Here is a 22,732-nt window from a genome sequence, read left to right as displayed (position 1 = left end):
AAAGCTGCGAACATATGAACAACTGAGTTTGCTGCCTTCAAAGAGGAAATAAGAGATGAAATCGGCTCGGTGTAACTGTGACCACTTAGATATTTTCTCAGTTGCACACTGGATAGAAAAGCAGCTAAATAATAAGTAATATTTCTCTTATGAGTTCAACTGGAGGCCAACGTCACTGTAGAGGAATGCGCTGCTGTTCAAAGTGATGATATCATCTGGACGTTCGATGTGGGATTTACACAATAATGAAAACACTTCAACAAGTGTTTCTTTTCTCAAAGTGGACAGAGTATTAAGGCTTCCAGTACAGATGTAGAAAGTTCAATAAAAATCAAAAACTGAGCAAATGTTAACAAAAAGCGCATGTTATGTAATTTACTAAGATCTAGGTAACTCCTAGTGTTATTTTCTGTTCTTCAAACTAGAAAATTGGAACAAAACAAATCTTCCTCTCTAGTCTGTTGCAACCAGTTTATGTCATTTGCATTTATCTCGTTGTTTTCCCACAGCAGCTGAGTTCTCATCAGTTACTTTTAAGAATCAACTGCTCTTTATTCAGTACAGGACAGTCCGTAGGGTTTCATTTAAATGACAGATCAGAGGATGAACATTTGTGTTTCGTCATAGAGGGGGAAAAGCAAATAACTGCAGGAAGATAAATACTTAAGAAGGGAAAAACAGAGTAAATGTACTCCAGTCCTGCTGACTATTAAAGCTGAACAGCTTGCAGAAACAGATCAGACACGGTGCTCATTTAAATCTTCCATTTGTCTCAACTCAGTTTCCAGCATGAGTCTGGTCAGTAAACAGGTGAGCTCATGTTCGAGGGGCAACACTATGTCAACAAACAGGCATTTCATGCCTGGAAAAAGCCAATTCTCATTACCTATAATCTACTACACATGGGTTTGGCTGCATCTTAAAATCTCATCCTGCACACAGAATTCCCATTGTTTCACATAATGGTTTCCCAAAGATTCCTCCCAAAACTTAAGTAGGAAATCTCTAGATCAATAAGTGCCTGGCCAGTTTTCTCAAAGGTCGATGACGCCCGGGGAAAGTCACACACATACACAACAGAGGGAGTGAGTTCTAATTTTGTGGTACAACCCTGGTGTCATGAAAAGTCAGGACTGTTTTCGCTGTCTGTCACTGACTGTTAACCGAGTCCAGATTGATTACTGTGACAGATATCAGCTGTTAGGCATTCACAGAGCTGTTAGAGTTCCTGTCAGCACTGAGCACAGATGCAATCCTAGATACAAGTCACACCATTTATTTCAAACGTCTTTAGAATCTGCAACAATGATCATGTCATGGAAAATACACCAGCAGCTTGTATTTTTAATTATTTACATGCCGACTGAACATCTTCATGGAGTCGTGGTTTAGGATCCACTATTGTAGAAGCTTAAAGATACACAGATGTCCTGAACAGCATATTTAATATCAGAAAAAACTCAAATCTGATCTTTTCCATTCCATGTAGTTATCAGTAGTTATGCAAAGAAATATTTTTTCGCTATTTTTAGCAGCTTTCATCATATTTCAATGGCTATATTCTTCATTCTCTCACAGGAAATATTTTTTTTCTTTCTGGGACACCTCTGTGCAAATGATTTTGTTGAAATAAGTACAATTAGATTTTTGAGAATATATTCCATCCATCCATCCATCTTCAGCCGCTTATCCGGGGCCGGGTCGCGGGGGCAGCAGTCTCAGCAGGGATGCCCAGACTTCCCTGTCCCCAGACACTTCCTCCAGCTCTTCCGGGAGGATCCCAAGGCGTTCCCAGGCCAGCCGAGAGACATAGTCTCTCCAGCGTGTCCTGGGTCTTCCCCGGGGTCTCCTCCCGGTGGGACATGCCCGGAAAACCTCCCCAGGGAGGCGTCCAGGAGGCATCCTGAACAGATGCCCGAGCCACCTCAGCTGGCCCCTCTCGATGTGGAGGAGAAGCGGCTCTACTCTGAGCTCCTCCCTGGTGACTGAGCTCCTCACCCTATCTCTAAGGGAGCGCCCAGCCACCCTACGGAGGAAGCTCATTTCGGCCGCTTGTATCCGGGATCTTGTCCTTTCGGTCATGACCCAAAGTTCATGACCATAGGTGAGGGTGGGAACGTAGATTGACCGGTAAATCGAGAGCTTCGCCTTTCGGCTCAGCTCCCTCTTCACCACAACGGACCGATACAACGACCGCATCACTGCAGACGCTGCACCGATCCGCCTGTCAATCTCACGCTCCATCTGTCCCCCACTCGTGAACAAGACCCCAAGATACTTAAACTCCTCCACCTGGGCTAGGGTCTCTCCACCTACCTGGAGAGGGCAAGCCACCTTGTTCCGGTCGAGGACCATGGCCTCGGATTTGGAGGTGCTGATCCTCATTCCTGTCGCTTCACACTCGGCTGCGAACCGCCCCAGTGCATGCTGTAGGTCCTGGTTCGATGAAGCCAACAGGACAACATCATCTGCAAAAAGCAGAGATGAAATCCTGTGGTCCCCGAACCAGACCCCCTCCGACCCCTGGCTGCACCTAGAAATTCTGTCCATAAAAATGATGAACAAAACCGGTGACAAAGGGCAGCCCTGCCGGAGTCCAACATGCACCGGGAACAGGTCCGACTTACTGCCGGCAATGCGGACCAGACTCCTACTCCGGTCATACAAAGACCGGACGGCCCTTAACAAGGGGCCCCGGACTCCGTATTCCCGGAGCACCCCCCACAAGACACCACGAGGGACGCGGTCGAATGCCTTCTCCAAATCCACAAAACACATGTGGACTGGTTGGGCAAACTCCCACGAACCCTCGAGCACCCTATGGAGGGTATAGAGCTGGTCCACTGTTCCACGACCAGGACGAAAACCGCATTGTTCCTCCTGAATCCGAGGTTCGACTATCGGTCGGATCCTCCTCTCCAGTACCCTGGAATAGACTTTCCCGGGGAGGCTGAGGAGTGTGATTCCCCTATAGTTGGAGCACACCCTCCGGTCCCCCTTTTTAAACAGGGGGACCACCACCCCGGTCTGCCAATCCAGAGGCACCGTCCCCGACCGCCACGCGATGTTGCAGAGACGTGTCAACCAAGACAGTCCCTGCACATCCAGAGACTTGAGGTACTCAAGGGCGAATCTCATCCACCCCCGGTGCCTTGCCACCGAGGAGCTTACCAACCACCTCGGTGACTTCAGCTTGGGTGATGGACGAGTCCACCTCTGAGACCTCAGCCTCTGCTTCCTCCACGGAAGACGTGGCGACGGGATTGAGGAGGTCCTCGAAGTATTCCTTCCACCGTCCTGTGATATCCCCAGTTGAGGTCAGCAACTCCCCACCTTCACTGTAAACAGTGTTGGCGGAGACCTGCTTTCCCCTCCTGAGGCGCCGGACGGTTTGCCAGAATTTCTTCGAGGCTGACCGATAGTCCTCCTCCATGGCCTCCCCGAACTCCTCCCAGACCCGAGTTTTTGCCTCCACAACTGCTCGGGCTGCAGTTCGCTTGGCCTGCCGGTACCCGTCAGCTGCTTCGGGAGTCCCATGAGCCAGCAAGGCTCGATAGGACTCCTTCTTCAGCTTGACGGCAGCCCTTACTTCCGGTGTCCACCACCGGGTTCGGGGGTTGCCGCCACGACAGGCACCGGAGACCTTACGACCACAGCTCCGAGCAGCTGCTTCGACAATGGAGGTGGAGAACATGGTCCACTCGGACTCAATGTCTCCAACCTCCCTCGGGACATGAGAGAAGCTCTCCCGGAGGTGGGAGTTGAAAACCCTGCTGACAGAGGGTTCCACCAGACGTTCCCAACAGACCCTCACAATACGTTTGGGTCTGCCAAGTCTGTCCGGTTTTCTCTTCCGCCAGCGAATCCAACTCACCACCAGGTGGTGATCGGTCGACAGCTCTGCTCCTCTCTTCGCCCGAGTGTCCAAAACACGCGGCCGAAGGTCAGATGACACGACAACAAAGTCGATCATCGACCTCCGCCCGAGGGTGTCCTGGTGCCAAGTGCACTTATGGACACCCCTGTGCTTGAACATGGTGTTCGTTATGGACAAACTGTGACTAGCACAGAAGTCCAATAACAGAACACCACTCGGGTTCAGATCAGAGAGGCCATGCGATCCAATCACCCCCTTCCAGGTCTCACTGTCGCTGCCCACGTGGGCATTGAAGTCCCCCAGTAGAACAATGGAGTCTCCAGTCGGAGCACTGTCCAGCACCCCTCCCAGGGACTCCAACAAGGCCGGGTACTCTGCACTGCTGTTCGGCCCATAAGCCGAAACAACAGTGAGGCACCTATCCCCGACCCGAAGGCGCAGGGATGCGACCCTCTCGTTCACTGGGGTGAACTCCAACACATGGCGGCTGAGCTGCGGGGCTATAAGCAAACCCACACCAGCCCGCCGCCTCTCACCGCGGGCAACGCCAGAGAAGTGTAGAGTCCAGCCCTTCTCGAGAGGTTGGGTTCCAGAGCCCAGGCTATGTGTGGAGGTGAGCCCGACTATATCTAGCCGGTATCTCTCAACCTCCCTTACAAGCTCGGGCTCCTTCCCCCCCAACGAGGTGACATTCCATGTCCCTAGAGCTAGTCTCTGTGTCTGAGGATCGGGTCGCCGGGCACCCTGCCATCGGCTGCCACCCAATCCACATTGCACCCAGCCCCTACGATTCCCTCGGCGGGTGGTGGGTCCACCGGAGGGTCGGCCCACGTCGCCCCTTCGGGCTGAGCCCGGCCGGGCCCCGTGGGCAAAGGCCCGGCCACCAGGCGCTCGCTTGCGAGCCCCAACCCCAGGCCTGGCTCCAGGGTGGGGCCCCGGCTGCGCCATACCGGGCGACGTCACGGGCCTCGATTGTAATATATTCATAAGGGCTATTGACCTGCCCTTGGTCTGGCCCATCAGAGAATATATTAATTTTTAATTTATTGCCAACACTAAGTGTTCATGTTGAATCATGCTGTTGTTTACAAGCTAACTTCGGGCGGGTAAAGAGAACCATTTCGGTCTTCTACAGGCCGTGGTGTTCCGGGGTTTGCAAACAACTTTATTAGTTTTTGACTCAGCAGTGAAAATATTTATGTTAGATGGTGAATGCAAGCTATTCTAGCAGTTACAGAACACCAGAAAGTTTTACAGTGAGTTTGTTTATGCGCTCCATCGCTTTCACAGTGGCAGACAAGTCATGTCCAGAGTTCCTGCAGCTGTGCCCAGGAAGACAGAAAGTGAAGATCCACCTGTGGGTGAAATGTAAGTGTTTAAATAATAAACCTTTTAGCATTGAATGTGATTGGTTCTTTTATGGGTGTTTGTGGTTCAGATTTGACTCTCAAGGATGAAGCATATGTGTTTATATGGAGTGTCAAATAGTTTGCAGATACCAAATGTTAAAAATCTTAAACCAGCAGTGGAATGTGAGGCGTGTCCACTGTCTCTCCTTCATAGCTTCTCACCATTTTCTCAGAGAAAAACAACAACAACAACAACAACAACAAAACACCCAGAACAATAAACTGTACATGAGCCAAAAAGACTGACGGGAACACCTTAATTACACCTGCTTCATGCTTCCTGGCGAGTCTGACATGCCTGAACTTATTCAAATGTCTCAGCAGTTGACAGGCAAGCTGTATCTCCGCCCAACCCTCCTGTGCAAAAGAGGAATTTATCGTTTACACGACTTTGTGTAGCCAGTGCTTGTATCTTCAGACAATTATTCAGCGCTCTTTCCGCCCCTTTTAACTCAATGAAACATTTAAAGATGCATCCACAACCACTTTTCGGGAATGAAATCCTGTTTAAAGAGAAGACCAGACACGATTTATTAAAACTATCACCAGAACTTGTTAGAAAACAAAAAAAACAAAAAATAAAACAACTGCTGAAACACTGTGAAACACACACACACAAAAAAAAGATTACAGGAATGTTGTGCAGTTGGAGGAGGTTTACCCTGAAACAGGTTTCAATCACATTCAAGGTCAAGTAACAACAGCTTTAAATCATCAGGAAGATTTCTTTATACTTGCACCTATTCCAATAAAAGCAGAGTCAACATCCATTCATCCGTCTTCTATAGAGCTTGAGGTCGTGGTGGGAGCTGGAGCTGATCCCAGCGGACTATTGATTCAACAAGCCACTAACAAACAAAGAGCATGCACTCTAAAGTCAAGGTTTATACATTTGAAGGTGTGGGAAGAAGCATGAACCTTACACTTTATTTATGTAAGAAATGTAATGTAACGTCATGATATACAAATAATATAAACAAGATAAATATATTAGATAGGTACACTATATATAAGATGTAGCCTACAAACATACCTCTGTCAGTATTGTGTAAATACACACACAGATACCAAACATACATTGATTCAGTCTTTTGTAATGTTAAAAATGTAATTGACATAACTCCCATCTGAACTCACTTTAAGGGGAAAAGTCTAAAGAGGTCGCAGCTTATGTAACATATGCTGTATTTAGAACAGAGCTGAATAAATACCTTTTTTATTCTTCAGAGAAAATTTCCACACTTCTTCCCCACAACTATATTTTACATCTTTAAATATTCCCCCTAGCCTCGGTTTTCACATAAAGTGAGCTGCGATAGCTCATTAAAAATTTGCCCTGCACAAAAACTAGCCGTGCGGTTTGGGATCGGGTCAGTGACTTTACAGTCTGGTGAGGCCTCCTGCTCTAATATACTGTTTCTATCTGCAAGCAGTCTTCTTCAAATAAACATCACACCACAGACTCTGTGAGGGATTAACCCTTTATTGTGGAGCAAAGGATCCTGCTCATTCACTGCTCTAAAATGAGAGAAGAGGACTAACCATCAGGAATCAGGGCTCAAGCAATGAACGGCAAATCGAGAAAGAAGAGAGGAGAGAAAGTGTACATGAAAACACAAAATTAGAATTTTCATCAGAAATTAGATTAATTCTTTGTAATGTTACCATTGTGAAGCAGGTCGTTTCAAAAGCTGGTATTTCAAAGATGCCATAACTTAAAATAAAGTCAGTAAAATTTGTTTGAAGGAGTGTTTTAAAAGAATGTTCAGTTTCCGCCAGCTTTATACAGACAAGTTGTTCTATAGTCAATATGATCTGTGGAAAAAGCACCGCGGGCCACGAGGGAGGGTCTGAGGCTGTATGTACTGATTCGCATGCTGTCAGCGTCTGAGTGAAAAGTGTAAAATCAAGTCTAAACTGGACAAGGGGAAAATGTAGAGTGACTGAGGCCCTGTTCACTCAGAATCGGAGCAAGTCAGCAGGCAAGGCAGGCAGTTGAAGGGGACTCCAGACCACTAGAGGGCAACCAAGGGCTGACCAACTTCACGCCTCAGTGACGCCTTAAAATGTAGCTACTGCAGTGACCTTCGGCCACATTTTACTGTTTTACATATTTGAATTTGTGTGGATGCTGACAGCAGACACACTGCAAATTTCCTGTTTCTTTATTATTTTTACTGTAATTATGAACCATTTAAATATTGTTTTTCGCCAAAGCACATTTTTTTAATTATTTAGTAATAATAGATTTTTTTTTTTTTTTTTTTTTTTTTTTTTAAGTGGAAGCTCCCGATTTATTTTCCCCGATATACGTTTCATGCATGTAAGGGGGACCTTTTGGGAATGTTTGCCCATGGCCCCAGCACACTCGAGAATCGCCACTGTTCACGCAATGACATTTTCAGGTGAAAATGGAAAACTTTCATTGCATTTTGTTCGTGGGAACACATAATTCTTTTGATAACGCTCCAGGCAACTTTTCTTAAGCACTGCTGCTGCACATGTGCACCACGGCTGTAGTAAATAGTTATTTTGTATGTTTGTGAGTAAGACAGCAACATTTGCCTCCAGAGTGACATGAATCCCAGTGTATATACTCCTGGAACTTTGTTGTTTTATAGTTGAAAGTCACTTCTGATAGCAATTCAGCTTGATTGTGTGTTCATACAAATATCTGTATCAATTACAAAAACAACCAACAGCTCCAACTGATGGCCTGGCATGCCAACTACATCATTTTGAAAATGATGCTGTGTAAACCCAAGACTTTTCTGAAATAAAAACAAGGTGCTTTCAGTTGAAATGTGATGTAAATGTGGAGTAAGACTGGGGTGATGTGATGATATCTATTAAAACCTGTAACGATTTGGGTTATGATTTCATGAGATTGAAAAGACAGTTACAAAGAAATTTTAAACAAATTACCAAAATCTATTGCATCTATTGCAGGTACTCGAAATTTAAAAATTGACGCATATAAGTGTGAATTAAGATGCAAAGTCATTTATTTTTTTCCCTCCCTGTTCCCCCTAGAAGGCTGAATTCTTTTATTTATTTTAAAGCAATAAAGCCCACCTGAAGTGGAAGGATCAATTACTTAGTACAGGGCAAAGCACAACATGGCTGGATTGCACATCCGTCGTGTTTTTGCATGTGGTTTGCATCCAGAGTGGCTTTATTCAAGTTAGCATCACAGATACTGAAAGCGACTGAAGCGCACACTATAAAATGGCTGGTGCTGAACAATATAATCCCACAATAAAATGTGTGGTTGAGCCTATGGTTGCACAGTAGCTGGCAAATTATTCATCATTATATTGACACTGCAATCTAGATCATAAAGAATAGATGGCGTGTTTCCACAGACTGTGCATTCATGCTCTGCCTATCAATATATTTGCTCTGGAATGTGTTGATAAAAGATCATATTTCACAAAGTTATTTTAACAGCTCATGTCACCTGGTAGCAACAGGGTAGAACTCAAGAAAAAAACTGAGAATCTCAAAGGATGTGAGCGTGAGGTAGTATTTTACCTTGAATTGCTTATTTTTTGAATCATTGTTGACTTTTATTGGAGCATTCTTTACCTGATGCAATTAAAAAAGTTGAGCACCGAGTAAAACTCAAGTTTGAAAGTTCCATTTGTATTTGTGGATATGTTGTGTTTGGTGAAGGAACCCAGAGCGAGCTCAGGGAGAACATGCAGACTCTACACAGAATAGCTGTGCAGTCTTACTAAGAGGCAAGAGTGCTAACTGTGACACCACCCTGCTGTAAATACTGAGTTATAATTGTAATAACACACTTGAATAGGATATCCTTGAGCACACACACACACACACACACACACACGCACGCAGCATAGTATATATGCCATAACAATGTATTCCAGTCAGAGCTATGAGCAAAATAATCTAGATTTTCTCATTAACGGTGTAAAATTAACATTAACGTTTGGACGTTTTGCTGAATACATTATATTTATTAAGGCATTTTTCTCTGGAAGAATGAGTGAAAAGTCAAGTTTCTGAGTCTAAAAACAGAGCTAGTTCTGATGTTTTCCTCAGGATTGTGAGACTGAAAGTCAGATTTCCGACATTTCTCACAATTCTGAAGAAAGTTCAGAATTTGGAGAAAACGGCAATAAGACATATTTCATTAGTAGAAATGAATTCTTAGAAGTGTCCACATAATCTTACCACTGCGCTTGCGTGAATACCTTAAAGTGACAAACTGTGCAAACCTGATGAAATGTTGATAGGTGCGTGAAGTGCGCCGTGACAAAGTCCGGGGGAAACCCGTCCGATAATGGAAGCAGCGCCCTGGGAGCGCGTGCCGAGCCGAGCCGAGCGCGCGCTGGCCCTTTAAGACGGCGCCGTGTTTCCATTGGCGCGGTGACGTCAGAGCTGCGGGACTCCAGCCTATCCCCTCCGCACGGTGGACGCGGTGGTCTCAGCGCAGCGTCCTGCTTCGGGAGAGCGACACTTTCAACCAGCGACCCGGAGCCCCGAGGCGCCCTCCGTGGATTAAAAACGGGAACTTTTCGCCATGGCTCTGAGCGGGGAAAAGTAGCGAGCACGCTCAGCCGCCGCCTCCCGCCTCCCGCCGCCTGCTGCTGCTGCTGCTGCCGCTGCCGCTGCCGCCGCCGGAGCTCCGCACTGCAAAGCAACAACTCCCGGTTCAGATGCACGGCCACTGAGAAAAAATATGCTCCAGCCGAGTCGCCTCAGCACCGGCTTCACATCTCCCGTGTTTTAACCCGCTCCGCTGAGACTCTCTCCGGAACCACTTCGATTTTATTTAATTTTATTTTTTTTAACCTCTGAAGTCCGCTGTTCAAGTCCCCTTTCCTACCTTCCTTCCTTCCTTCCCTCCCTCCTCGGACCACCTGCGAGAGAGAAATTATGGCAGGGAAGCTGACAGCAGCGCAGGGCACGGGAATACTGCTGGTCACAGCCAACGTTGGATCTCTATTCGAAGATGTGAGTGCATCCCCATTGATGAGTGATCGTTGTTCCCCTCGTGTTGTCTCCATGAACACCTCAGCTGGTCACGACTCGCGTGTCTCCAGTGTGACGTTCAGGTGTCACGCAGGAACACATGGGCCTCTCGTGCTGCTCTGCAGATGCGTTCAGGGTGAAGAGGTGGTCCGCTTTCCCCCTCACCTGTCACGGAGACGTCTGGTGCCAGCAGTCGCACCGCCAGGCGGGCTGCCTGCTTTACACCCATGTTTGAGTGTTTCTCCACAGCTGGTGCTTTATGTTTTCATTCACATGATATCTGTCCTGCAGCATGATGTTACTGATCAGCGCTTCTTCCAGCGTTATGTGGTCAGAAAGTTAGTGTGCATCAGTCTGTGACAAGATCGATTAATAGAAATCCTGTTTCACTATCTAGTTACTAACCCCATAAGCAATCCGAATAAAATCTTGGAATGTAAACACTTTAACCTGACTAGATTGACCCTCTCTGATATTGGAGGCAGTGGTGTAACCTTGTTCATGATCTGATCTTAGTCCATGTAAACGGCGCATCAGACTGCTTCCTTTGAGCTCTCATCTCATGCCTGTGAAGCAATGTCACCATGTGGCGCTTCAAACAAGGTGTTTTGAATACTATGCACAAACTGCCTGTTGCTCGAGTCTTTTTGATCAGTTTGAAAAGAAGCAATCTTCATTAGTTGAGCTGTCAAATCCACCTTCTGTACAGTGCTGCTATTCTGAACCATTTTTAGGACTGATCCACTGACTGAATGGTGCAATATTTCTGGTGATTATAATAATACCACCACTGTGTCCAGTGTTCATGTAAATGGAACAATCAGATCTCTTGAGATAAATGTGACCATGTGATTGCTGCTGTCGATGCAACAAGGTCGAGGTAAATGCACCTGGGTTTTGTTGTTGTGGGAAGCACAAAGGCGAATCAGCAAAACAGTTTGTTTTATCAGGACGGTAAATGGACTTTTTACTCGTTGAGTAAATTTACCACTTTAGTAATCTCAGCATGATCCGCCACTTTCACCCACTCACTCACGCAGTCATCAGGGATTCAGCCGTCAACCTTAGCATTATAAAGCAAGCTGTTCTACCGAGTAATTCACAGCCCTTGAAGATACTTGGTAATAAATGGGCGTAGAGCATAATAAACCTTTGTGAACTGCCGCTGTGTGTGAAAGTGACGGGAAACAGTGTTTCTGCTGAAGCAGGAGGACAAACTACAGTGTTGTTTGTCATTAGAAATGTGAGAATGCCTCAGGTTGATCAACGACAGACTGTAGTGGCTGCCATAGTCTCTGCAATGAATGCAAAACAGTATTTAGTTAAAAATAGAGTTATGTTATGTTATTAGAGTAGCAATACCTCAGGTTCATGAAGAATAGTTGTTGGACAGTGTGAACTGTGTTGGGCTGTCACCGTCTGTGGGTTTTGGGGAACCCTCGATCGGTGATGTGTGCCAGGGCGATCCTCGTTTGAAACTATTTGCACAGTTCGAGCAAACAGTGGAGTTGAACTATTCGGCACACGCTGGGCCGAGGAGCAGCGAGGCTGTGTGAGGAGATGGGTGTGTCGGGCTTCTTAAGGAGTGTCTGTACATGTTGTTGAATGATACCTATTCTACGCTGACGCGCTGTCGTACCTGTACTCTTCAGCTCTGAAATGAGGATGGAAGCGTTGCAGTGAAACGCTTCGGCTTCGAGCAGATAGTGTCACCTCAGTGTTGTGTAAACAAGGAGCCCTTTCTCCTCCTCCTCCTCCTCCTCGCCTCTCTTCCTCTTCTCTCCCGCCTGAAGTGCTGATCCCAAACATGAGGGAAGAGCCGTCTCCCTCGCTGGAGTAAGTCTAAATATAGCCCGCCTCTCACCAGCACCACGCTTTGGGTGTCTTGTGGATACTTGTGTTTTTTTCTTCTTTCCCTCGTCCAGACCGCGAACAGCCTGAGCCGAAATGCGAGTTTGTGAGCGTGCTTCCTGCTCCGAGTGCAAGCGCCGGTCGCATATAAGGCCATCTATACTCTCCAACGTGCCGGCACCCCTTATGATAGACATGTGGGCTGAATGAAGCCTTTGTGGGCCGCTTTTGATGCTACTATGCTGTTTGTGGTGGGGAACATACGCAGCCTGATCCCGACCCTTCAGTTCATGAGAAACGTGCCAGGATGTACGATCCTGTATCATCTCATCATCTCGCAGTCTGACCGTCACATGGAAAAGATTTATTTTTAAAATGGAATGTAAAACAAGAAAAGCCAAGTCGAACTCGGGTTTGGTTCTCGTGGCCTTCAGCAGTAAGTTGGAAAAAATGGTAAATAAGATTGAGAAATGAAGCTAAATTCAAGTGTAAGGACTAACTAAACTGAAGGTAACTGGACTGAGACCCCGTTTACACGGCAATGTTTCAAGTGAAAGCTCTTTATTTTCACTTTTTTAGATGTGCTCGAAAACATATTGCTGTTAACAGTATGGCGAGTTCTCAGACATTTGCGTGGTGAAATGATAAAGTTGGATTGCTGTTACATTTAGATCAACTCTAAAACTGCCAAGTCCCAGGAGAACATGGACTGGGAGTCATGACACTCTGGAGACTGCCTTTGTTATTTTCCATCTAATGCATGTGCAACAAATTATTTACTACGAACATGGTGTGCATGTGCAGTATCAACAACTCCAAAGAGACCCAAGTGTTTCCAGAAAGAGTCGTTTCTGGATGTTTACATGACGGTGGAGCCTGAGCGTTTTCAGTAAGCTGATCTGTTTTCGTTGCAAGCCTACGGTGCCTTGTAGATCAGAGTGCATTTATTATTAAGTTACCTTGAAGTTACAACTATCAAAAGCCATTTTAACATTACATAATCTGATTATCTTCATCCTGGACGAATACAATCAATCATTTCATGTCAAAATAGCTGCTGATTGGTTCTCTTAAGTTCTGCTTATCAGTTAAAGAAGAAGCAGTTAAAGGCCTACATAGCCTGTAGGTGATTCAAAGGGAGAAGAAGCAGCGATGCCGCCAGGCTTCAGGCCTCTTATCATGAGTAAATAATTTCTTCCTCTGATGAGATGTTGCTTCAGTGGGAGCTCTCCCTGCCTCCAAAGCGTGTAAAAGTGACCTCCTGAGAGCAACACCATCCAAACGGAAGAACTCCAGTCAGCCGTGCTGCTGTTTCTATCCGGTGATGAAACTCGCCATCTTGATGTGGAAGCGTTGGCTCTGCCGGTCAAGCCTTCATGCGTCTGCAGACTCATTCCACTTTTCCTCAGACTTACAGTGTTTGTTTGCGCAACAGCTGAGTCAAAAGACAAAGCGTCTCCCAGCTCAGCCTGGCTTCTTTCTCGTTGACCCTCGACTGAATGTAATTACATGAGCAAACATTGCTTCGTCTCCTATTTAACGCAGCCATTGAGATTCAACCTCTGCTTACCCTTTGCACACCCTCGCTCCGCTTTTCCAAAGAACGCCCCTCCTTCTCACTTCTCCTGTAGTTTGTCTTTAACCTTCCAGCCTGAGTAAAGCTCAGGTTCTGTTGACACGTTTCGCTTGGTGAGAATGGATAGGTGTGAACGCCAGAAATCCACACCGTACATGTGAATCACCGTGCGCAGCGCGCCCTCCTCTTCGTCTTTCTGCCTCACATGTATTCAGTCCTGATCCCTTTGCTCCATCTGAAAAGCTCCCACGTCTCCTTTCACACCTTCCCTCACCTCTGTGTTTGACTCGTTCATCGGCTTTTCTTCGCTCATCTCCACTGAATGACCGCGCTTGTTGACCTGACGCATTTTAACCTTGACGCCGGGCGCTGATGGTGAAGCTGCTGCATGCATTATGCAGGGTCTTGATAAAGTGCTTCCATCCTGGAGCCAGTGTGAGAGAACTGCAGGAGTCCCCTGGGTGCCACTGAATCCCTGATCCCTAAGTCCCCCTGTAATACATAATTAAACACAGATGGAGCCGTTAATGATCCCGTCGCCAGTGTAAACTGACACTGTAGGGTCTGTGGTGGCTTCCGCAGTGGTAGAGTTTGACCTGTTGCACCAGCATGAAGTAATGACTGCAACAGGTATATCTCAAACTGAAGCAGACGTAAAGTAAACTAAAGTTTTGGTTTTGCTGAGTGATTCATTGCTATAAACTTTATATTCTCAGGGAAAATACAGTGCTATGAACAAATTCAATTTTAAGTGTATGGCCTTCTGGAAAGATCGACATGAGATGGCTCGTGGGCCAGTAGCTGTAATCTTTCAGTGTTTTCTGTCAGTGTTTTCTTTCAGAGTTGGCTTATTTGAGCAGGTGGACGCCACGCCGGTGTCGTCAAATAACCACACTGTGACAGCCAAACCATAAACTTCTCGAAAGAAAAGTTGATCTGTTAGATCAGCAAGGACAAGACACGACATTATGAATGATGGTGCAACCACTGAAATACCTTATTATACTAATACTAATTGAAGTTTGAGTAATTGCTCAAGTGTTGAATGAAAGCTTCCACCTGCAGCTCACGTCTTCTTTAAGTAGCACAGAGATGTTAAATGTATTAACAGACAAGCCCATGCAGACTTGCCGGTCTTGCCTCACTTTAAAGGAATACTCTGAAGATTTTGGACCCACGCCCTATCCCTATCCTTTTTATCGTGAGACAAGATCATACATACCTTTATTGTCTCTCTGCGTCCAGCGGCTGGATCCCAGCTGTTAGCATCGCAGTTAGCTTAGCTCAACTGCTGGAGGTGAAGAGGAGACAGAGCCGGACTGACGAAAGTGGGCAAAATACTCCTTCCAGTGGTCCAGGGGATGGCGTATTAGCACGTGAAGTAAATCCGAATGGTTATAAAACATTTTAAAAGACGTGTTTTCCTTTTCAATCCGTTAAAATAGCGTGTTGATACACACAGATCTGCACAAGCATAGTGCTTGGGCTGGAACTCGGTTAATTAAATATCCTCCAAAACCAAACGTCACTGAGGTTTAAAACACCTGAACTGAGCAGAAGGAGCCTTGACCCAGGATGTCAGGATGTCAATTTGCTCCTATGAACAATGTGGTTTGTTGGTAAAGACGTGAAACAAACTTAATGACACTTTTATGTTTGAAAATCAACCGTACGTCAGCTTACTTTATTGTATTTTGCAGACATTGACATAACTTAGCCATTTCACTTGAGTGGACCTCAGGAGCCGATAATCACTCCGTCTACGGCGCTGCATAACGTTTACGTAGCTCCAGGCCACTTCCAGCTGTCAGTGAGAGCCAGAGATATGCTCCTGTTCAGCTTTGTTTTCACTTTGGTTTGAGTCTTGACCTCTTGGTAAACACGCGCGACCTCCTGCCCTGTGCTGTGCCCCGTCACCTCCTGAGTAGACGCAAGCTGAAGTGAGGCATTTGAGGCCCAGGACGTAAGAACACAGCAAACTTGTCCTTATCGGTTGTAGAGAAACACTTTGTAGGTGCAATTTGAATGTCTTCATCTATTATCTGATCTCCTGTGGTATCTGGATGTGGCTCGTTGACAGTACTGAAGAGATGGCATCGTGTCTTTTTGGAGACCGTCCAGTGGAAAGCCGAGTTGGGTTCAGACGAATGATTTAAATATGACTGAAAGATGCCAACCGTTTGGCTGTCTGATAGCTGATTTTACTTATTACTCTCATCACAATCATTCTTTTTAAAGCTCCGTTTGCATGTTGATATTATTTTGCACTTTTTGATTACATCCACATCTTAAGAGCGCCCACCTGAGATGACCATGTGGCGATGCAATAAGCTGCTCTCAAATACCACCTTCTGTTAGGTTTTTTTGTCCTTCCCTCTCCTCTGCTCACTGACAGCTCATTAGCTCTGGCTGTCAGCGGCCGGACCCTACCGAGCTGGCATGTTTACACCACTGGAGATGGAACAGAGTAGGGAAAAAAAAAACCATACCTGCCTCGGCTTGTCCTTAGACGCACGGTGGCTCTTTGCGGTATGTGTGCCTGTGCTGTGGGGAGGTATTTGTGAGGTGTCTGTGATTACCGCTTGTAACCCCTGCAGCTAATTATCGGCTCGTTTCCCTTTTTAAAACGCGCGAGGATGGTCTTGCAGCCAGCGCGCTCTCCAGAAAAATAAATATAGCCTTCAGTCACACGGCACATGGTAGTGAATTCCCCGACTGAATAATGTAATTGAGCATTTGTGTATTTATAGTGTTGGCAGTAGTAGCGCGAATGTGCGATACCAGACGTGACGCGGTGTTGATAAGACATGGAGACGGGGGAAGTCAACGATGCACAGGCGGAGTTATTCCACAGCTACAGCCTGAGCAAGATGACCAAAATGTTTGGGCCGACGGCTAGATCTCCATTTTTGCCTTTCTCTCTATTCCAAAGAAGTTTCTGAAGTATTGCTGCAGGAGTGGAAAAGTTTATGAAAGAAAGATCAGATGATGCTATTTCAGTTCTCCCTGCTGCTCTGCCCTCCTGCATCACGTCATACCACAGAATTAGAATTTCAAAGCCAATAGATGTCAGAAAGTCGCCACCCGAAGGGAATGATTAGTCTGATTTCAACCGAGAACATTTACATTGGTATTTTACCTCACAATCAGTTTAGATAAGTTAAATCAGACAGTGTTGGTTCTGTTTTCTATGACGCTGTGAACAATCAGGGATACAGTGATCTTCATCGTTGCTCGTTCTCCACATCGTTTCTCAGATTCTGTCCATTTTCCTGTAGATGCTCTTGGAATGACTAGCAGTTGGTTTGTTAGATTGATGGGCTGAAATGCCATTTCGGTGGAAATTAGAATGGTTTTGTTAATGTGGTGTGAATGCTGCAGTCTGTTGCTGTCAGCCACACAGTACAAAGTGTTTTGCACATTTGGACTGGTTTTCAGCTTTTGATTCATTGACATTAAAATTTAATGGCAGGTGTGGTCAGAGGAGACTGCAGTGTTTTCACATTACATAATGCTCACTGTTTTCTGCTTATAGACGCTACTCCATACTGTTGAAATGAGAAAAATGCCTTCAATGGTTCAGTTAAAGATTATAACATTTAATAAAAATGACGACGTACAAGTGTATAAGATGTGTTATCTTCAATATGAAGGCTAAACATTTTTAGAATGATGCGCAAACGTGAAACTTTCCGGAGCACAATTTCAAAAAACGTACCGTTTCCACTTTTACACATCGTGTAAATGGAGCCTCAGAAACCTGAAGTATCGACGTCAGGCGTCGGCAGCTTTCGTCAACATCAGGGCAACAATAGAAGCCTGTAATTACATGAAGAGCAAGATATTACCAAGCAGGTTTTTCACCTGCATATGGATTTAATAAGTTGGTAATTACAGAGTACAAAGGAACTGATGCCACAGCCACTCGAGCTGAGCAGAGGTTTCCTGTTTGGGAAATGCCTCCTTCTGCCGTCTCCACTTGTCTTTGTCACACAGTCTTCTCAGTTTTCTTCTCGCAGCCTCTCTTGATGGCATGTTTGCCAAACTCCCTGACATCAGTCAGTGAGTTTGCAGTAACGGAAAGCGGCCCGGTCTTTATATTTTTAGCATTCATCTTGAATTTGTTTCGGCCAACCACACAATTTGAAGAGAATCATCCCTCTGAGAGGCGGTGATGAGAGAATGAATTTCTTCATGTTAATCTTCTGGAAGCCCGAGTGTTAGAAATGTAAGACGGCTTTTTAGTTGTTCTGCTCTGCAGTTTTATTCATGTTGTCTCTGGGTGAGAGATAAACCGTTCTGTGAGACGACTGCATTTTGTGAAAAGCATTCATTCAGTAATGGATTTTTTCTTGAAATTTGAACCTTTGCTAAATTGCTTGGATTTTTAGGACTTTTTTATATTTATTCTCTTGATGTTTCATCTTTATTCATCAGCATTTTGTTCGTACACCTGATGGTTTGTTGTGATTCCTGACATTTTACTCTGATTTCTGACATTTTGATGTTGACGTTTTCCCTGATTCTAGAAGTATTCCTGACTGCCTCTATTCCTGACTTTTTGACACTGTCCCTGATGTTTTTCTTCGGATCCTGAAGTCTTGGTTCATTTCCAGTATTTCATGCTTATTTCTTATGTTTTGCCTCCATCCTTTCATGTTTCATTCTTTTGTTTTGGTGTGTTGTCGTCATTGTATTTTATGTTAACCTGTCACTAAAATGTACCTAGAAGTAATTGGCTCAGTTGTATTTGTCAAATTGCTAGTAATGAAAGCCAGTGTCAACATGAATGAGGTTTTTGGGATGTGGATTATCTTTCTATCAGTGATCTTTGCGTATTGTCTTGACTTCAGCCCATTTTGTTGGCTTGCCTCTTGACTGGGCCTGGATAGGTTTCAATCCTACATCTTTCTCTTTTTGTGTTGTTGATATAGTTGCATTACCAAACCAGGACATTTTTTACACGCTCCATGGAATTCAATAATGATTCATATTCAAATTGGGATACAAGTCCTGTCTTTCTGTTGATCAGAGACCAGATGCTTGTTGTTTTTAGGCACCTTCATAGCTTTTTGGACTACTGTTCGCTTTCCGTTTGGAAAAAAGAAGAAGAAGGAAAAAAAAAGCTTTGTGACATCCCAGTTCTCACGCACAAAATATGCAGCCGCTCTCTGAACCAGACAGGAGGGCTTATATCGAGGGTCTCCCTGGAGAGATGACGCACACATGAGACATACATGCGAACTCAGACATGGACATCCACACCAACTCCCTGTAATTCATAACAGAAGACAGGGATTTTTACGGTGGCTCAACACGGCCGGTTTTCGCTGGAGTTCATTGACCTCGGCTCAGGAGAGTTTTTTGATAATGTGTGTGTGTGTGTGTGTGAGCAGAGCGGGACAATGAACAGCCGGGCCCCATTGGACCCAGATAAGGAAGTGGGATAAGGGTGGGAGTGTCGACGCCAAGCGAGGAAAGTTTGGGCCCATTCCAGGAACCGTAATTATCCAGGATGGGAAAACCAGTGAGGGTGAATCCAAAGACTCGCTCACAGGAGTCAATGCAGAGACGGCAGCAGTTCGCCAACATGAAGACGTGCCTTTGAGTACATGGAATTCAAGCTTCCTGCCCCAAAGTTCAGGAGAGTGTCTTAAGATGCTGGATATTTAAAGAAAGATATGTTTTTAGTTGGGACAGAGCCAGCTAAAGGTTGGAATAAGTCAGTTATGCCAATAAAATAAGAGCTGACAGTTTGGTTGTTTGGTTATCCATCAGGGATTTGACTGAATTTAAATGGAGTATTTCAGAGTGGCGCAGCCTCTCAAAAGTAAAGTTGAGATTCACCAGTATGCAAGCAAGAATCTGTCCAAGACTGTGGAAAAATGTGAAAACTGCATGCTTTGTTTCATGCATGTGAAAATTGAATATAACTGTATCGTGTTTTTTTTTTTTTTACAATTTATGAATTGTCCCAACCTGTTTGGAACTGAGATATCTCGTATACCAATTGCGTTCTTCGGCTCAGATGTTTTCTTCCATCGCAAAAACACGACTGTAGCACATCCAGAGTAATTAACTAAGCTCATTAATCACGGACCCACAAATTGAGGAGTCGTTTAGGAGCTATAAAGTGTTTATGAGGTGTATAATTGGATTTACTGCTTGCTGCCTCTCACTGTCTCCATCGAAGCGTGACGGGACGCAGGTTTGATTCTCAAAGACTTCGACAGCTGCGAGAAAGTGTCACCAACTTCCAAACGAAGAGCGCTCTGATTTGAGAGTAGATGAGAATCGGCAGAGCTCCAAGTGAAATACATGGAACCCAGTTATTTGAATGAATTTCTGCATTTGCATCTGTCGAAAAACCTAAGCTTCTTGCACAAACAGGTTAATCCACCTGGTGGGTGATGTTGGTGTTTTTATTTTTAATTTTTTTTCTTGCCCCCCCACCAGGCTGAACGTCGCTGGTTTATTTATTGTAAATATGTCTGTTTATGCACCAAATCAGCGATACCAAAGACGGTGTATAGAGCTTTTAATCGTGTCTGGTGATACGGGTGAAAGTGCGATAGCGACATCTGATGGTCGATACGTGAACGCATAGGGGGTCAGAGGTGAGGTGTATTTTCATCACCTGACCCCTACAACCGCTGCCTGTCTTTACCTGTCTGCACACTAACGGCTTTTACGCGACATGTCACGGCGAAAGGGTCAAAAAACGTTGGACGCTTTCTTTTTCCGAAGTCAGAGGAGCACAGGAGGAGACGATGAGGCCGCTCGTTCACACCCAAGGCCAAGGGGGCTCCATATAAACAACAAATACTTAAAGAACATAATGGCAGCAGCAAGTGTTAACCGTAGCAACTGGCAATATGTAAATATGTCAAACAGTCAATGATTTACTGCGATGCTACAGTTAGCTGACCCTACATTTAGCGGATGACTCTACAAGACCGAGTATGGTAAGCATGTTTTGTACAATATTAAAATATTAACTATATCAACTGTAAGTAATCTAATAATTTTTCAATAATTTTTCTTCAGTTTTTCATTCAAAAAAGTAGACGAGGTCACACAGTCCAGCAGATACCTCCTCAGCCTCTGAGTGCCCTGTTTTTACACCTTGATCGTGTTTGCACTTTTTTATTTTTGTTATCTTATTTTACCTTTAAATGTGAACAGCAATGGCTTGTTTTAAGATTCACTAGGATTTAACTTAGGTGAAAATATTTGATATTATTAATTTTAATTGTATTTTTTGTGTTCGTTAAAACTTTATTTTAAGATTGTGCCTTTTTGTAAGACTCTGCATTTAAGTATTGTTAATAAATGCTGACAATAACACAAAATAGTCATAATTTTAAAATTTCTGTCAACTTTTAACTTTTTTTTTTTGCATAAACACGGTGGGCTTCTCTAGAAGTCCAACCACCAGGCTTAGCAAGTTTTCTGGGGGAAACTCTGATTGCAAGAACAATGTGACTTTTGATGAATACAAACACACAGATGATCAAGCCTGACCTGCTACTTTTGGTATGTTAATGATTGTATGTTACAGCTACATGTGTCGGATATCTGATCCATGAATTCTACAAAAGGGAATGTTGAAAACGTCTGCTTTGAGTTCAGTTTTTTGTGACGACAAAGCTCCCTTATTAACAAAGATCATCCTTCAGAGGATTTGCAGACGTCTGCATGTTCAGATCTGCCAGGCTGAGGATTTTATTGTGTGAGGATCTCAGTTAGTATGCTAAGCATGTCATGGAACCAGTTAACGCTGCCCATGTGTTTATTTACAGTTTGGAGGCTCTCTGTTCAGGTTTTACCCACACTTGTTTGGAGTGGTCAGAGAATGAGGGTTGTGCTTTTTACATCGTCGACCTATTGTCATGAGTGTGTTTCTACCTGGGATTGGGCGCACAGTTTATGTTGGCCATTGAAGCCTGCGTCAGCGGTGTTTATCAAAGGAATTTGGCTTGTAAACCTTCAGGAGGGTGTTAAACAGAGCTTACAGCAGGCCTTCAGTCTCTGATCCACATCAAGTTCACTCCCACAGAAGCTTCCTTATTGTGCCGTGATTTACTTGAATTGAACTTTAAATACTGAGATATTTTCGTTTTAACTTGTTTCTCAAATGATAGTAGGTGACATTTTTGTTTGGCTGGTTGTCATCATTGGGAACTTTTTAATCAATATTTCACATTTCTTTCTGACATTTGGGCTTTTGACTTTGAAATGTTTCTGTTCTTACAGTTTCCATCTTTTATCTGAACACTAAAGAGTTCTAAAATATCATGTAGGTTTCAGAATGTCCATTGCTTAAATGTCTGTTAGTTTTGAAATGCCCCCACTATCATGTGGAGAGGGAAAACACAACTTTTCTGAAACATTTAAGTGAGGAGTTTGGGTGCAAGCATGAGTTGATTAATAAAACAATGAAGGATTAAAGAGTGTCTCTGCAGCTCGCAAGTTTACATTTACTACAGTTTAATACACCATCATCTGCATCAGTGGAAATCCATTTATGGAAAACACTGAGCTGGCCTTTACTGTCATGAAGCTAAAGGCAGATTTTAGATTTCCTTGGTTTTAGTCAACATCCTCTACGTCTCGAAGCCTCGTCGTCCACATGCTGCTGCTTATTTAACAGCTGGTTTCCTCCTTTGAATTTGCCTTCCGGGTCTTGCCGCTCAGCCACAGTTTGCTAACATGTTTGAAGAGCGTTGAGCTTCACGCGTCAAGTCGTCCTCTTCAGAATCTTTTGAGAAATGCAGCAATTGAACTTGTTCTGCAAGTCAGACCCCCCCCCCCCCCCCCCCCCCCCGCCCACCCCTGCCTCCCCCCATCCACACATTCCCAGCAGGACGGCTGTTTCTTTAACCCAGAGCCGTTGATGGAGCCTATTGTCTCTGCTCCTCGTACAGTCAGGCAGGGAATATTTCCCCACTAAAGCCATTGTTTGTGTTTGTTTTTGATTTCGTTTTTTTTCTTTTCCCCCCCCTGTCAGTGGGGGCC

The 22,732-nt window shown here is 44.8% G+C and overlaps 1 protein-coding gene across 2 annotated transcripts in view; it reads left to right on the top strand.

The window, feature by feature from the left end:
- The first annotated feature begins 9,716 nt into the window (after nucleotides 1-9,716).
- The window catches only part of inpp5a (inositol polyphosphate-5-phosphatase A), a 153,935-nt gene continuing 140,919 nt past the window's right edge, over nucleotides 9,717-22,732 (top strand). For both annotated transcript variants that reach the window (XM_030106190.1, XM_030106191.1), the window contains exon 1: nucleotides 9,717-10,269. In XM_030106190.1, the coding sequence (XP_029962050.1) occupies nucleotides 10,192-10,269 (78 nt within the window). In that variant the 5' untranslated portion in view covers nucleotides 9,717-10,191. The remainder of the gene's footprint in view (nucleotides 10,270-22,732) is intronic.

This window comes from Salarias fasciatus, chromosome 13 (assembly GCF_902148845.1).
Source record: "Salarias fasciatus chromosome 13, fSalaFa1.1, whole genome shotgun sequence".
NCBI lineage: Eukaryota > Metazoa > Chordata > Actinopteri > Blenniiformes > Blenniidae > Salarias > Salarias fasciatus.
This window is presented reverse-complemented; position numbering and strand designations above follow the sequence as displayed.